General features: G+C 39.1%; 1 protein-coding gene across 1 annotated transcript in view; it reads right to left on the bottom strand.

Annotated features, from left to right (window-relative positions):
* SLC6A20 (solute carrier family 6 member 20) overlaps positions 1-16767 on the bottom strand; it is a 206537-nt gene that overhangs the window by 50463 nt on the left and 139307 nt on the right. The window contains exon 8 of the mRNA XM_053715789.1: positions 13141-13345. Within this exon, the coding sequence (XP_053571764.1) occupies positions 13141-13345 (205 nt within the window). The remainder of the gene's footprint in view (positions 1-13140; positions 13346-16767) is intronic.

A 16767-nucleotide genomic window follows, 5' to 3' on the forward strand; every position in this document is an offset into this window, starting at 1 on the left:
ACCACAATGGCTTCCAAACATATTGAACAAGGATTTTCCTTGGTGTCAGACATGTTAAACAGGCTAGTAATGTAACAAGCAAGCTTGGAAAACACTGTAATCAAAGTAAATAACACTTAGAAATAAAACGGAGAGAAAAAAAGCTGCAAAAATTCTGCAAAACAGTGTAAAAAAGCAGTAAACATAACGATTTTTTTACAGTAGTATCATATAGCCTTAGTAACTTTGCACAGCTATGCAAAAAAACAATTAACCCCTTAATGGCAAAACCGGATTGAAAAAAACATCAAAACCAGTAAAAAAGACTTTCAGCACTCCTACCTGCCCTTCAGAACAATTTGTGGGGGAAAAAACTTCTTTTACAGCCCTCAAACACGACAGGAACCTCTGGAGAAGCAGTTAGAAGTCTCAGAGGAAAAGAAACTGCACAACTGAGGCGAGAAAATAGGCCCCTCCCACCTCACTCATTGTTTTGAGGCCTAACAGACAAACACTAGAGTGACTCTAAATTAACCATGTGGGTTAAAAAACTCAAAAACAAGCCACAATGACCCCTTCAGTCCCTTCAAAAAAACGTTTTTGCATCATTCACTGAATAAACAAAAACGTTTTTACCAAACAGTGTCACCAGTAACTAATGAGCCCCTCATGCAAGCTGAAATTCCTATCCAAGTGTCTGAATACAGCTTACCCTTCCCTCATGGGGATATTGCCAGCCTTTTCTAGAAATAACATAGTCTGTCTAGAAAAAAATAGACTGAACATAACTTAATGCAGTTTAGCCTGCAAACTGTTCCCCCAACTGAAGTTTTCCTGTACTCTTCAGCCCTTGTGAGAACAGCAGGGGATCTTAGTTACAAAATGCTAAGATCATCATCCTCCTTGCAGAAATCTTCATCCCTTTTCTGCCAGAGATTAAATAGTACACACTGGTACCATTTAAAAATAACAAACTTTTGCTTGAGAAAATAAAAACCTAACATTTTTGTCACCACACTCCTCTTTGCCCTTCCTAGCAGTTAAGCAGGTAGAGAGAATGACTGGGGGATGGAGCTAAGGGGGGAGCTATATAGGCAGCTCTGCTGTGGGTGCTCTCTCTACCACTTCCTCTAGGGGAGGAGAATATCCCACAAGTAAGGATGAATCCGTGGACTCGATACATCTTACAAGAGAAATTATGCTTTGTATTTTGTAAACTGTAGTCTTAGTTTAGCAATGTATCTATTTGCAATTTACACATAACCACTTAAGGATCCCATGGTTGACCTTTTAATACTTAATTTTTTAGGACACTTTATCCGTTTTATATTTACAGGTCCTTTGCGCTATTCATGACTCTTTTATTGTTTACCAATATCTACTTTGGTATGTTCATACCTTAAACATTGTTCTACGTATATGCTCATTTACTGGTTACAGTAGTAAGCTTATAAAGCCACCTCTTCATTTATACCCCAGAATACATTATAGCCTTTAAGCCCTACCCATATCTCTAGTGATTTAGTATACCATTTTGGGATGACGCCTTGCTGTCAGTGGCCGGGGCAACATGATATCTACTCTCTTATATTAGCATTTAAATATCTATCATATTCTCCCAATATCCCAGCATCTGGAGATGTTAACACTGGAGCCTCAGATATAGTTTCTACGCCTTAACATAATTAAACTTTTGCTCATACAGGTTTATTCATTTATTTCCTTGCATGTTTCCGGTATGATTCTTGTCATTGTTTAGTCCATTGCTGATATTCTGTTGCAGTATCTATAGGATTTTAACAAGAGATCGAATTTTCTCTTTTGTATTTGTAGTAGTAGGGCCTCTCTTCATTATATATATATATATATATATATATATATATATATATATATATATATATATATATATATATATATATATATGTTACGGTTGCCTCCAGGCTGGCTGGAAGTTGGACCGTAGAAAAGGATGCTCCTAGCGCTCCCCAAAGGATCATCAGCACCGTAGACACTATAACTACTGCGTAGCCACCATCAGTAATGTAGACTCTACGAACCACCGCTGCTGGGCTGGTATCTCGCCGTCTGCTCTGCGCCCTGGACCTACGACCAGGCTCCAGTAGGTGAACCTCTTCCTTCTTTAGAGCGAGGCAGGATCAAGAACAAGAGCTCTTACAGGAGCTCAGTAGCTAAGGGAGTATGAAGAGCATAGCAACCTCTGTAGTGAGTATAGCTGTCCTACAAACATGAGTCAAAGCTGCAAGTTAGAGGGTCAGAATAGGTCTGATGTGCTGGAACACACAGCCTGATTTTTATTGAGATTACATGCAAAAAAAGACACTCTCAGGGGGAGGCATAAAATCCCCAATCACACATTTGATACATTTAGATAGAGAGGCAACGCCCTTTGACAGGCCACAACAGCAGATAACATTACACACAATAAAACAATGCAGTCCACCTTATCACTAGCAGGCTGATTAGACAAAGGGAAGGTTTATCACTAAACTTAATTAGAGCTGATCCCAGCAAACTTGTATTTAGAATTGAACAAAATTAACTCTTAATGGCACACAATGAAAACTAATGTTTTTGTAATAGTGCTCCCTTTCTGTGGAACACTCTGCCTGTGTGGTACTTGGTTCAGTAAGCCCTATTTACTGAACCAAGTGGGAGAAAGCCAGGGACAAGTTATTTTACAGGTCTGGGGACATAGTCTTATAGGGGCATTGTTCACCAAAGTCACAATATGTCCCCAGACGGTTCTTAAAGGGCCATACACACCCAATAAAAGTTAATATGTTCTCAGGGGCACAATCTTCCAGGGACCATAGTCATGAGGAAGGAGGCTGGCAAATAGGCTTCTCCAAAATCCAGGGAAGCAGGGCAATTTTCCATTTAAAGGGCCAGTTACAAATAGCAGTTTGTAACATATCTCCCCTTTTGGAGGGAGACTAACCAGGCACTGACCTTCTGTCGGTCAGTGACTAAGTTAGTCTCGCAACCCACCCACAAATAAACATTAGCAGCAAAGTAGCCCCCCCACAATAAGTAGTACTGGCCTGTAGGTTCCAGGTTGTAAGATGAAAGTGTAGCATCCTCGGCCTTCCTGGCGCAGCTGGGCAAATAGCTGGTGCCAGCGCTTCTGCTGGGGTGAGGGGTTTGCAGGCCAGTCCTGTAACAAGGGGGTCTGTAGGGCAGAGGCCAACAGCGCTCTGTCCTGATGCCAGCTCTTCTGCTGGGGGAATTGGGGCATAGTCCTGCCCGGTGGCAAAGGGAACGTGGGGGTCAGTGGGGGTTAACATCTCCACTGTTAACCCTGGGCCCAAGTTAGGAGTTAGCTGGGGAGGGGGAGATTGGCTTACCTCCTCCTCCTGATACTCCGGCGGCCGTTGGGAAGGGAGGTCGATGCTCTCCGCTCCCTGTGGAACATGCTGCGGCTGGGGAGAGAGACTGGTTGTCTCCTCTCCCTGGAAGGCACACTCCGGCTGGGGAGGGAGGTCGATGCTCTCCCCTCCCTGTAGCTGGGTCTGTCGCTGGGGATCTGGGCCGCCTGCCCAGCATCCCTGTAGGGCCGGTAGAGAGACTGCGGTCCCATCTCCACCTGCCTGCTGGGGGTCCTCCCAGGACCAGTCTATTAGGCCTGCTGCCTCGGGTATCTCTGGTTGGGGTTGGGGAAGGAGACCGGTTGTCTCTTCCCTCTGCACGGTATACTGCCGTTGGGGAGGGAGGTCGCTGCTCTCCTCTCCCTGTGGAACATGCTGCGGCTGGGGAGAGAGACCAGGTGTCCATACCCTCAAACTCCACAGTTGGCGCTCAAAGGCTCGTGCCGCTTTGTTCTCCGTATCCAATTCCCGGATGATGCGACTGACTACCTCCTGCGCAGGGTCTGGACCATATCGGACTAGCCGCCTCTTTACCTCTGGAACGAAATCAGCGCCCTCATAGCGACGAATCCGGTTGAGGTGCTCTTCACAGGGTTCTGACCAGTATCTTGTCAGCTCCATGCTGCTGTAGGTAGGGATGCTGCGCAGTGGCTAGCGTTGCCCTCAATAACTCTCCTACGATACCAGTGCTGTTGGGGTGCTGCTCCTTGCGCTAGGACGCCATCCCACCGCTGCCGCCAAATGTTACGGTTGCCTCCAGGCTGGCTGGAAGTTGGACCGTAGAAAAGGATGCTCCTAGCGCTCCCCAAAGGATCATCAGCACCGTAGACACTATAACTACTGCGTAGCCACCATCAGTAATGCAGACTCTACGAACCACCGCTGCTGGGCTGGTATCTCGCCGTCTGCTCTGCGCCCTGGACCTACGACCAGGCTCCAGTAGGTGAACCTCTTCCTTCTTTAGAGCGAAGCAGGATCAGGAACAAGAGCTCTTACAGGAGCTCAGTAGCTAAGGGAGTATGAAGAGCATAGCAATCCCTGTAGTGATTATAGCTGTCCCCTACAAACATGAGTCAAAGCTGCAAGTTAGAGGGTCAGAAAAGGTCTGATGTGCTGGAACACACAGCCTGCTTTTTATTGAGGTTACATGCAAAAAAGACACTCTCAGGGGGAGGCATAAAATCCCCAATCACACATTTGATACATTTAGATAGAGAGGCAACGCCCTTTGACAGGCCACAACAGCTGATAACATTACACACAATAAAACAATGCAGTCCACCTTATCACTAGCAGGCTGATTAGACAAAGGGAAGGTTTATCACTAAACTTAATTAGAGCTGATCCCAGCAAACTTGTCTTTAGAATTGAACAAAATTAACTCTTAATGGCACACAATGAAAACTAATGCTTTTGTAATAGTGCTCCCTTTCTGTGGAACACTCTGCCTGTGTGGTACTTGGTTCAGTAAGCCCTATTTACTGAACCAAGTGGGAGAAAGCCAGGGACAAGTTATTTTACAGGTCTGGGGACATAGTCTTAAAGGGGCATTGTTCACCAAAGTCACAATATGTCCCCAGACGGTTCTTAAAGGGCCATACACACCCAATAAAAGTTAATATGTTCTCAGGGGCACAATCTTCCAGGGGCCATAGTCACGAGGAAGGAGGCTGGCAAATAGGCTTCTCCAAAATCCAGGGAAGCAGGGCAATTTTCCATTTAAAGGGCCAGTTACAAATAGCAGTTTGTAACAATATATATATATATATATGTAACCCATACTGGGTTTCTTGTGACAGTTACAAATTTTTTTTTATTTTTTTTTATATGTTATCTATAACTCTCTCTTATTTATTAGACCTATATAGCTATATTCTCCAAGTCTATGCGTAGCTCCACCTTATACTACGTATTTAAATGTTCTACTCTAGGGCAGGGCCCTACTTATAATTCCTTAACGCTATACTATCCTGTTAAGTATTATAAAAATTAAAAATGAGGTTTGCAAGTTTAGACCCATAAGTGGTCTCTTCACATTAAGATACCTTCTATCATTGTAATCACCACTTAAGCATTTGAGGTCCAAGATTGGCCTCCTAAATTTCTCTTAGAGGGTTTATAAGCAGAATAGCATCCCCTATTAATGCACAACATTTACCTCTTGAAATTTAAAATGCCACACTAAATGTTCAGAGATTAGTGTCATTTTAATGAGCTGTACTTAAAGCCTTTGAACTGTATTGTAATAATTTATTGCTAGATTATAAGTTTGGCGTTAGCCGTAAAAAGCAGCGTTGAGAGGTCCCAACTCTGCTTTTTACCTAACGCTGGTATTACAAGTCTGACAGGTAGAGGCTCACTGCTCACTTTTCTTCCGCGACTCAAGGCTACCGCAAATCCCGTTACGTCAATTGCGTATCCTATCTTTTTAATGGGATTTGCCTAACGCTGTTATTACAAGTCTTGGAAGAAGTTAGCGGTAGACCCTCTCCTGGCAAGACTTCTACTGCATTTAAAAGTCAGTAGTTTAGAGTTTTATGGGCTAACGCCGGAACATAAAACTCTTAACTAAAGTGCTACAATGTACACTAACACCCATAAACTACCTATTAACCCCTAAACCGAGGCCCCCCCACATCGCAAACACTATAATAAAAAAATGTAACCCCTAATCTGCCGACCGGACATCGCCGCCATCTACATTATACCTATGAACCCCTAATATTCTGCCCCCAACATCGCCGCCACTTTAATAAATGTATTAACCCCTAAACTGCTGCACTCCCGAAGTCTTCATCCGATCGGGGCAGAAGAGGTCCTCCAGACAGCAGAAGGCTTCATCCAAACTGCATCTTCTATCTTCATCCTTCTGGAGCGGAGCGGAGCCATCTTCTATCCAGCCGACGTGGAGCCATCCTTTTCAAACGACGTCCTAACGAAGAATGAAGGTTCCTTTAAATGACGCCATCCAAGATGGCGTCCCTTGAATTCCGATTGGCTGATATGATTCTATCAGCCAATCGGAATTAAGGTAGGAAAAATCAATCCTATCAATCCAATCAGCCAATAGAATGCGACCTCAATCCTATTGGCTGATTGCATCAGCCAATAGGATTTTTCCTACCTTAATTCCGATTGGCTGATAGAATCCTATCAGCCAATCGGAATTCAAGGGACGCCATCTTGGATGACGTCATTTAAAGGAACCTTCATTCTTCGTTAGGACGTCATTTGAAGAGGATGGCTCCGCGTTGGCTGGATAGAAGATGGCTCCGCTGCCCTCCGGGAAGGATGAAGATAGAAGATGCCTCTTGGATGAAGCCTTCTGCTGTCTGGAGGACCTCTTCTGCCCCAATCGGATGAAGACTTCGGACCCTCTGGAGGACCACTTCTGTCCGGCTGGGTGAAGACAGCTCAAGGTAGGGAGATCTTCAGGGGGTTAGAGTTTGTTTTTTTTAAGGGGGGGTTGGGTGGGTTTTAGAGTAGGGGTGTGTGGGTGGTGGGTTTTAATGTTGGGGGGGGTATTGTATTTTTCTTTTACAGGTAAAAGAGATGATTACTTTGGGGCAATGCCTCGCAAAAGGCCCTTTTAAGGGCTATTTGTAATTTAGTATAGGGTAGGGAAATTTTATTATTTTGGGGGGCTTTTTTTATTTTATTAGGGGGATTAGATTAGGTGTAATTAGTTTAAAATTATTGTAATTCTTTTTTTATTTTCTGTAATTTAGTGTCTGGTTTTTTTCATAATTTAGTTTATTGAATTTAATTGTATTTAATTGTAGGTAGTTTAGGTAATTTATTTAATGATAGTGTAGTGTTAGGTGTAATTGTAATTTAGGTTAGGATTTATTTTACATGTAATTTTGTACTTATTTTAGCTAGGTAGTTATTAAATAGTTAATAACTATTTAATAACTATTGTACCTAGTTAAAATAAAAACAAAGTTGCCTGTAAAATAAATATAAATCCTAAGCTAGCTACAATGTAATTATTAGTTATATTGTAGCTAGCTTAGGGTTTATTTTACAGGTAAGTATTTAGTTTTAAATAGGAATAATTTAATTAATTATAGTAAATTTATTTAGATGTATTTAAATTATATTTAAGTTAGGGGGTGTTAGGGTTAGGGTTAGACTTAGGTTTAGGGGTTAATAAATAATTATAGTGGCGGCGATGTTGGCGGTGGAAGATTAGGGGTTAATAAATTTATTATAGTTGCGGCGACGTTGGGGGGGGCAGATTAGGGGTTAATAACTATAATGTAGGTGTCTGCGATGTTGGGGGCAGCAGATTAGGGGTTTAGAAGTATAATGTAGGTGGCGGCGGTGTCCGGAGCGGCAGATTAGGGGTTAATAGTTTAATGCAGGTGGCGACGATGTCGGGGGCGGCAGATTAGGGGTTAATAAGTGTAAGATTAGGGGTGTTTAGACTCGGGGTTCATGTTAGGGTGTTAGGTGCAGACATATTTTTTATTTCCCCATAGGAAACAATGGGGCTGCGTTAGAAGCTGGACGCTGTTTTTTTGCAGGTGTTAGGTTTTTTTCCAGCCAGCTCAGCCCCATTGTTTCCTATGGGGAAATCGTGCACAAGCACGTTTAGCCAGCTCACCACTGACTTAAGCAACGCTGGTATTGAGGTGAGATGTGGAGCTAAATTTTGCTCTACGCTCACCTTTTTGCGGGTAACGCCAGGTTAAAAAAAACCTGTAATACCAGCGTTGGCTTAAGGGAGTGGTAGAAAAAAAGCCTCGTTAGCAACACACCCCTGTTAATGCCAAACTCGTAATCTCTGCGTTATTTTCTTCTTTTTGTTTGCTTATTGTATAATCTTCATCTTGTATGCAGGATGAAGGTTATACAATAAGCAAACAAAGAGAACTCAAACCTCTGTTGTCTATACTCATCCAACACTACCTGTATATTTATTATTTGTATTTAATTTGGTACAGCAGAACTATATACTTAGCAAATTATATCTCATCATTTATAAAATATACTAGAGAGACTGTGGTAAAATTACTTAAAGGGCCATGATACCCAAATGTTGAAACACTTGAAAGTAATGCAGCATAGCTGTAAAAAGCTGACTAGAAAATATCACCTGAGTATCTCTATGTATAAAAGAAAGATATTTTACCTCAAAAGTTCCAGAGTAGCCACATCCCATTGTAAAGGACTTCTAAGCAGCAAATCAGTATGTCTGTCCCGGGACAGCTAAGGGATTGAGCCTCGTGCACTCTCATGTTATTTCCCTATTCAGTGTAAGGAAGTTTACTATGATATCTCATGAGAGTTAAGTCAAATCTCATGAGATCACAGTAAAAGAGTTCATGACCTCAGCACTGTTGATGCTTATTGGCTGAAGTTCATTTCTTCATTTATTTATTTTTTACCTGCAGCTGGGAGCAGCTGAGTATAACTTTTTACACAGAACTGTAAAATGTAAAATATCTTCCTTTTCTACATAGAGATGCTCAGGTGATATTTTCCTGTCAGTTTTTTACAGTTATACTGCATCATTTTCAAGTGATTTAGCATATGAGTATTATGTCCCTTTAATAAATTCCTAAATAAACTTGTATTCTATTTATACACATATTTGTTCTTAACTATACAGAATTTGCTTCAAACGAGCAAATACACAAATTGTATGTTTACTTGTAATTCTGAAATAACTGCATGGGTTCCATATTTTGAGCTTGCATTGCAATATCTTACTAGAAACTATCGGCTAGATTACGAGTTTTGTGGCAAGAGGGGTGCGGTGCTAACTTGCACGTTATTGTCACCGCTCACTTTCCTACAGCACTGGTATTTCAAGTTTTTCATAAACCCGGCATTAAAAGGCAAGAAGTGAGCTCCAATACACCAATAGATTAAATATCTTGTAATTTGTTTTTTATTTTGTGTAATTTAGTGGGTTTTTTTTTTGTAATTTAGGTATTTGTATTTAATTTAGTTAATTGTATTTAATTTATTTAATTAATTTAATTGTAGTGTAAGGTTAGGTGTTAGTGTAACTCAGGTTAGGTTTTATCTTACACGTAAATTTGTATTTATATTAGCTAGGTAGTTAGTAAATAGTTAATAACTATTTAGTAACTATTCTACCTAGTTAAAATAAATACAAAGTTGCCTGTAAAATATAAAATAAACCCTAAGCTAGCTACAATATAACTATTAGTTTTATTGTAGCTAGTTTAGGGTTTATTTTACATGTAAGTATTTAGTTTTAAACAGGAATTATTTAGTTATTAATAGTAGGTTTTAGATTTATTTGAATCATATTTAAGTTAGGGGGTGTTAGAGTTAGGGTTAGACTTAGGTTTAGGGGTTATTAATTTAGTATAGTGGTGGCGACGTTGAGGGCAGCAGATTAGGGGTTAATAACTGTAATGTAGGTTGCGGCGATGTTAGGGGCGGCAGATTAGGGGTTAATAATATTTAACTAGTGTTTGTGAGGTGGGAGTGTGGTGGTTTAGGGGCTAATAACTTTAGTATAGTGGCGGTGACGTTGGGGACGGCAGATTAGGGGTTAATAAATTAAGGTAGGTGGCGGCGATGTTAGGGATGGCAGATTAGGGGTTAATAATATGTAACTAGTGTTTGAGATGTGGGAATGCGGCGGTTTAGGGGTTAATATGTTTGTTCTAGTGGCGGTGATGTCCGGAGCGGCAGATTAGGGGTTAATACATTTATTATAGTGTTTGCAATGTGGGAGGGCCTCAGTTTAGGGGTTAATAGGTAGTTTATGGGTGTTAGTGTACTTTTTAACACTTTAGTTATGAGTTTTATGCTACAGCTTTGTAGTGTAAAACTCATAACTACTGACTTTAGAATGCGTTACAAATCTTGCGGGATAGGCTATACCGCTCACTTTTTGGCCTCAAAGAAAAAGCTTGTAATACCGGCGCTATGGAAGTTCCATTGAAAAAAAGACTTTACGCAAATTGTGTAAGTTAATTTGTGGTATGGCTAAAAAAAGTGTGCGGGACAGTACCTACAAGACTCGTAATAGCAGCGGTAGTGAAAAAGCAGCGTTATGAGCCTTAACGCTGCTTTTTTACTCATAACGCAAAACTCGTAATCTAGCCATATGCTAATGAATTCTGTCAGTTATCAGACTAACAATTATACTAAGATAGTATCATCACATTGCCTGATTCCAATCTTATATATAAAAGATAGAAACAAAAAAGCGCATCCGGATTCAAGTGAGTTTATTAACAATAGCGGATATGACACACAAACAGAATTGCACTTACAATGTTTATGATAAAACTTGCATTTGGTTTATAGAGATGTGCAAGGCAATGCTGACCGGACCAAAGACCACAAGCCCTCCAAGTGAAGTCTGGACCCCCTCAGTCGACCGCCAATGCAGGTACTCTCAAAAAATCACCAAACAGATTGCAATATTAACCTCAACGCGTTTCCCCCGTTTACGAACGGGCTTTCTCAAGAGGACAGGTAGTTGAAACCTGTATTAGCACTGTGGTCGGTCCAAGACGTGTAGTTTAATTCTGGCTAGAAATGTTGGTAAATGCTGTTCACATGACATAGCTTTTCCTTTACAGTGTGAGTTTAAACTGTCTCTCAGGCTGACTATCACCAGTTCCCAAATGCAGGCACTCTCATGGATTTCTAGCCAGAATTAAACTACACGTCTTGGACCGACCACAGTGCTAATACAGGTTTCAACTACCTGTCCTCTTGAGAAAGCCCGTTCGTAAACGGGGGAAACGCGTTGAGGTTAATATTGCAATCTGTTTGGTGATTTTTTGAGAGTACCTGGATTGGCGGTCGACTGAGGGGGTCCAGACTTCACTTGGAGGGCTTGTGGTCTTTGGTCCGGTCAGCATTGCCTTGCACATCTCTATAAACCAAATGCAAGTTTTATCATAAACATTGTAAGTGCAATTCTGTTTGTGTGTCATATCCGCTATTGTTAATAAACTCACTTGAATCCGGATGCGCTTTTTTGTTTCTATCTTTTATGTCAATCTTGTTGCTGGTGGAGTGCTTGAGATCTCCGCATCTGAAGAGCAGCATCGGATAGTGCCGCATATTGCGTGGCAGTGACGTCATCATTGGGCGTCTCAGAGGATCGTTGCAAGCGAGGACGCTAACACCGGAGCTCCTGTCTTGTGTTGGAGCCACAGTGGATCAGGCTATCTGACGGAAAAACTCTAGGGTACAGCATTGGAGCAAGTCTGCTATCTCCTTGGAGGACAGGCTGTGTATAACGGAGGTACTTTATCTGAACAATTGTGTTGATATTAACAGACTGCAACCACTGGCCTACATTGAGACTGTTATTTATTTATTAGTGGCCAGTATACATGAGGTTGTAATTTTGAGGGCAGCCTATTTAGCGCGGAGTGTTTTTCTGTTTGTGTTCCAATCTTATATATATTCATATTTATTATAACAAGTTGATCATTATTTAATAAATAGTATGTTCATCTATAACTTATGATTTTCAGGATATAGTTTATACTATTATGCCTTATACTTCTTATTTTGGGGATACATATCCTCACAGTTTTTAAGGTATAGTATTTACATGTTGAAAGATAAAAATGAGATGTAAGTTTAAAATATGAATTAACCTCTTTTTTTTGTTTGTTTTCTCATTCATTATTATGTATTTCAAAAATATGTCACAAATATTCATTTTGAAATGAGAGAACTTTATAAATCTGTTTATAAGTCCAACACTAGACAAAATGCTCTCCATGTAAAACAGTAAAGTTATTTCATTATTAGCTTGACCTTGTACTTGTAGTAGGGTTGCATAAGTAATATTGCATATATTGGGAACTGAATCTGCTAGGATTGATTTTAAATGATCATTGGGTTATAATTAAATTCCAACACACTTGGAAGAAGTTTCACTATGATAGCATCTTTATTTTCAACTTTGACCTGAACCTTCAAAATTACCATCCATGTTGATAAAATAACCGTCTGGGTAACAACCTTAACTGTTAGTTGTTCAAAGGAGCCACAATGTAATGATTTTGAATAATATGGACATGTCACTTAAATGCTAAATCACTTGAAAATAATTATATAAATCTAACAAGAAAACATCATATAAGCATCTCTATGTAAAAAAAAGGAAGACATTTTACCAGAGCAAATGCTCTGCGATCCAGAGCTGCACTTTTTTACTGTAATTTGCATGGTGAAAATAAAAACAACAGCCAATCAGCTTCAACAGTGCTGAGGTCACACTTTTCACCATAATTTCACCATAATCTTGCAAGATTTCATAAACTGAGAAGGGAAAGAATTTGCTTGTGCCAGATGCTCTCTACCTTGCAAGTCCTGGGGCTAGCATCCTGATAAACTGCTTAAAGTCCCTTTAAAAATGGGATGTTGCTATTAAGGGAAATTTTGAGGTAAAATATTTTCCTTTTTTCTTGCAATATTTTCTATTTTTACAGATATGCTGCATCAATTTCAAGTGATCAAACATTTAGGTATCATGTCCCTTAAGGTTTTCTCTTTTGATAGGGCACAAGGAAAAAGGAGAAGAGAAACGACCTGCTTTGGGGATTTTTTTTAGCTTTAGAACTGACTGCTGATTAATTCTGGAAATGAATCACACTTCCTAAGAAAAAAATATTTAATGTAACTGTATAAGTGATAAGAAAATAGTATTTGTAAAACTATACCAGGCAACAGATGCAGTTTTTTAGAAACGAGTTTTTAATCAATAGTACAGCTGTCCATTTAATATTGTATTTATACCACGTGGATATCTTACCTGATATGGCCTCTTTTGGCAAATGCTTAGAAATAAACTTGCTGTCTGTTAGCGGTGTGAGAATTGCAGCAGTATTTCCCAACATGCTTCCTAAGCCCAACATCAGTAACATGATAAAATATAGCACTGACCAAAGCTGTGACACCTCCATGTTTTTGATTGCTTCAGTGTAAACAATAAATGAAAGCCCAGTTCCTTGTACAGCCTAGGTATAAAGAAGCAATAACATACAGTAATAAAACATATTCTTGTTTTTGTTATTATTAATATTATTACAACTACTTTAGTTTATATGTAACACAACAACATATTCTTCATATATTAAATTATATTAATTAGATTATTATATATATGTAGAGAAATGGAAGGATTATAAGGCCCTGATCCTGAGGTGACATTGTAATGTATATAGTGGTGGACAAAGAAAAATGCATGAGAGGAATGCTTGATAAATAATAGTAGAAAACTATGGGCTAGATTACAAGTGGTGCACAAACATAATAGCGTTAATAAAAATGATTTAAAAAAAATATTGCACACAAAAGTTAAAAGGGCTGAAAGATATGAGGTCTCAGGTGTTAGAAACAAAAAAACAGGCAAAGGGCTTTAACATAGAGATACATACATATACATGTCTAAATATATATGCTCCAATATGTATACATATCTTTCTGCATTAATGGTGCCCCGTGCCCTCATAGATGTGCAAGTTACCCATGCCATGGGTGCTGACACACCCCCATACCATGACAGACACTGGGTTTTGGACCTAACGCTGAAAACAGCTTGGATGGTCCTTTTCCTCTTTGGCCATAGAACACAACGGCTGTTTTTTCCAAAAACTATTTGAAATTTTGACTCATCGGACCACAAAACACGATTACACTGTGCTACTGTCTCAGGTGAGACAGAGCCCAGAGAAGTCAGCGGCGCTTTTAGACAGTGTTGATGTATGGCTTCTGCTTTGCATCTGTGGATGCAGAGGTGAATGGTGTTGACTGACAAAGGATTACCAAAGTATTCCCGAGCCTATGTCAGCATATCAATTACAGACTCATGATGGTTTTTGAGGCAGTGACGTCTGAGGGATCGGAGATTACGCGCGTTTAGAAGTGGTTTTCAGCCTTGCCCTTTACGCACCGAGATTTGACCGGATTCCTTGAATCTTTTAATTATATTGTGCACTGTAGTAGGTGAAATGTCCAAAATTCTACCAGTTTTTCTTTGGGGAATGTTGTTCTCAAAGTGTTGGATAATTCTCTGACGCATCTGTTTGGCAGATTGGCAAGCCTCGACCCATCCATGTTCTTGAAGGACTAGGCCTTTTTTGGAGGCTCCTTATATACTATGATTACACGATTGCCACACCTGTTTCACATCACCTTCTTATTTCAACTTGTCACATCGCTATTAGTCCTAAATAGCCCCTGTTCCAACTTCTTTTTAACTGTAAATATTTCACATTCAAATGTTCTTCATATAGGGGAATATGTTCTAAGTATTTTTAAATAGATATTCATATATATATATATATATATATATATATATATATATATATATATATATATATATATATATATATATATTATATACATATATATATACTGTATATATATATATACATACATATATACACTGTATATATATATATATATATATATATATACACTGTATATATACTGTATATATATATATATATATATATATACACTGTATATATATATATATATAATCATATATATATTTTACCAAAAAATCATCATATATATATATATATATATATATATATATATATATATATATATATATACTAAAGAAAAATCCCAGCACTATCAGGAAAATTCAGATGAAATGACCAGTTGAAAAAGACTTTAAAAGTAAAAAATAAGTCCTTTATTAATCATGAGAAAAACTCATACATTTAAAAGCCTGCAGAAAACATCTGACCGGTTTCGGTCAAGACAGCCGTAATCCTAGATGTAATCATAGTAGCACCTGTGCACCTTATATGCACAGAAACACCTCCCATGGGAGTATTTAAAAACAAATACTTAGTAGCAGAATTTAAAGGTACAGACTCATATACTTAACAAGGCAGTATCATGTAGCAAAAAAATATACTGTTATTTGAGTTTTTAACTTATTGGCATAATAACAATACAAGACAATATTAAAATGTAGTGTTATAACAAATGTGATATAAATATAGAGAGCTATGGACAGAATGAGACTAAAGCAGCTCATAAATGCATACATAAATTCCTCACTTATTTCCTATTATCATAACCTGTATGAAGAATATATAGATACATAGCAAAATGTAACAAATGAGCGATTAGCTGAACAAAAAGTGTGATTATATATGTGTAATGGATAAAAAGCTTAAAATAATAACAACTTGAAAAATCCATCTAGTTTGGTAATATATAGCTAACCCATATTACACCTAATGACAAGTGAAAGGTTTATGGTAGGTAATGGATAGTATATAATATGACCCAGCTTATTAGAGGAAGTCACTCCTCAGTAGTAAACAAACAAAAGATTTGTATATACCAGAGGAGAAGCATTCAGAATCTATCTATGCCAATAATTTATTATATCAAATTCTGAGTTGAAACCCCCAGGTAGCAGGCTACCGAGCTTGTGTATCCAATATATCTCCTGTCTCAAAAGTATCTGTAGTTTATCACCGCCACGACGAGGTGTGGTGATTTGCTCGATAGCCTGCCACCTGAGGGTACCAACTTCTCCATCATGTATTTCAAGAAAATGTTTGGCAAGCGCAGATACGGCTCTTTCCTGGGACACATAGGACAAATGCTCCCTTATGCGTTTGCCCACTGTACGGGTGGTTTGGCCAACATACTGCCTGTGGCATTGTACACACTCAATTAAGTATATAACATACTTGTTGCCACATGTAATACAACCTTTTGTATGGAATACCTCCTGTGTAGTAGCTGAGGTGAAGGTTTTTGACACATGTATATGATTGCATGATTTACATGATCTTTTCCCACATTTGTAGGTACCCTTCACTTTCAGCCAAGAGCTACCACTATCCTGTTTCGGCAATAGGCTTGGAGAAAGCATATTTCCTAGTGATAAGTTGCGCTTATATATAAAATTGCAACCATCCTCAATGGTCTTACGTAAGACCTTATCTCCTCGTAGAATAGGGAGATTTCTTTTAACTATTTGACAAACCTGGTGATATTGATTAGCATATGCCGTTATTAGGGTAGGCTTGGTCCTGGCATATGTTTGTTGTTTCATGTCTACAACTTTGGGTTCAAAGAGTTTATGTCTTTCAATTTGATTCACTTCCCAAAAGGCTTTAGTTATAGTTTTTTTAGGATAACCCCTAGCATGAAGTGTCTTTTTGAGGTCCTCACTTTCTGTCTGGAAATCTCTCTCTAAAGTACAGTTACGCTTAACCCTCAAAAACTGGCCTTTAGCTGTTCCTCTAAAGACATGTCCGGGGTGACTACTCCAGGCATGCAAGAGAGTATTGCCAGAAATAGGTTTCCTGTAGAGAGACGAGGAAACACTGTTGAGGTTGCTGTCAGCAGTCAAAGTTATATACAGGTAATTGATAATATTCTGGTTCCATTCAAATGTGAA

The sequence above is a fragment of the Bombina bombina genome, chromosome 5 (genome assembly GCF_027579735.1).
Source record: "Bombina bombina isolate aBomBom1 chromosome 5, aBomBom1.pri, whole genome shotgun sequence".
NCBI classification, from domain to species: Eukaryota; Metazoa; Chordata; class Amphibia; order Anura; family Bombinatoridae; genus Bombina; species Bombina bombina.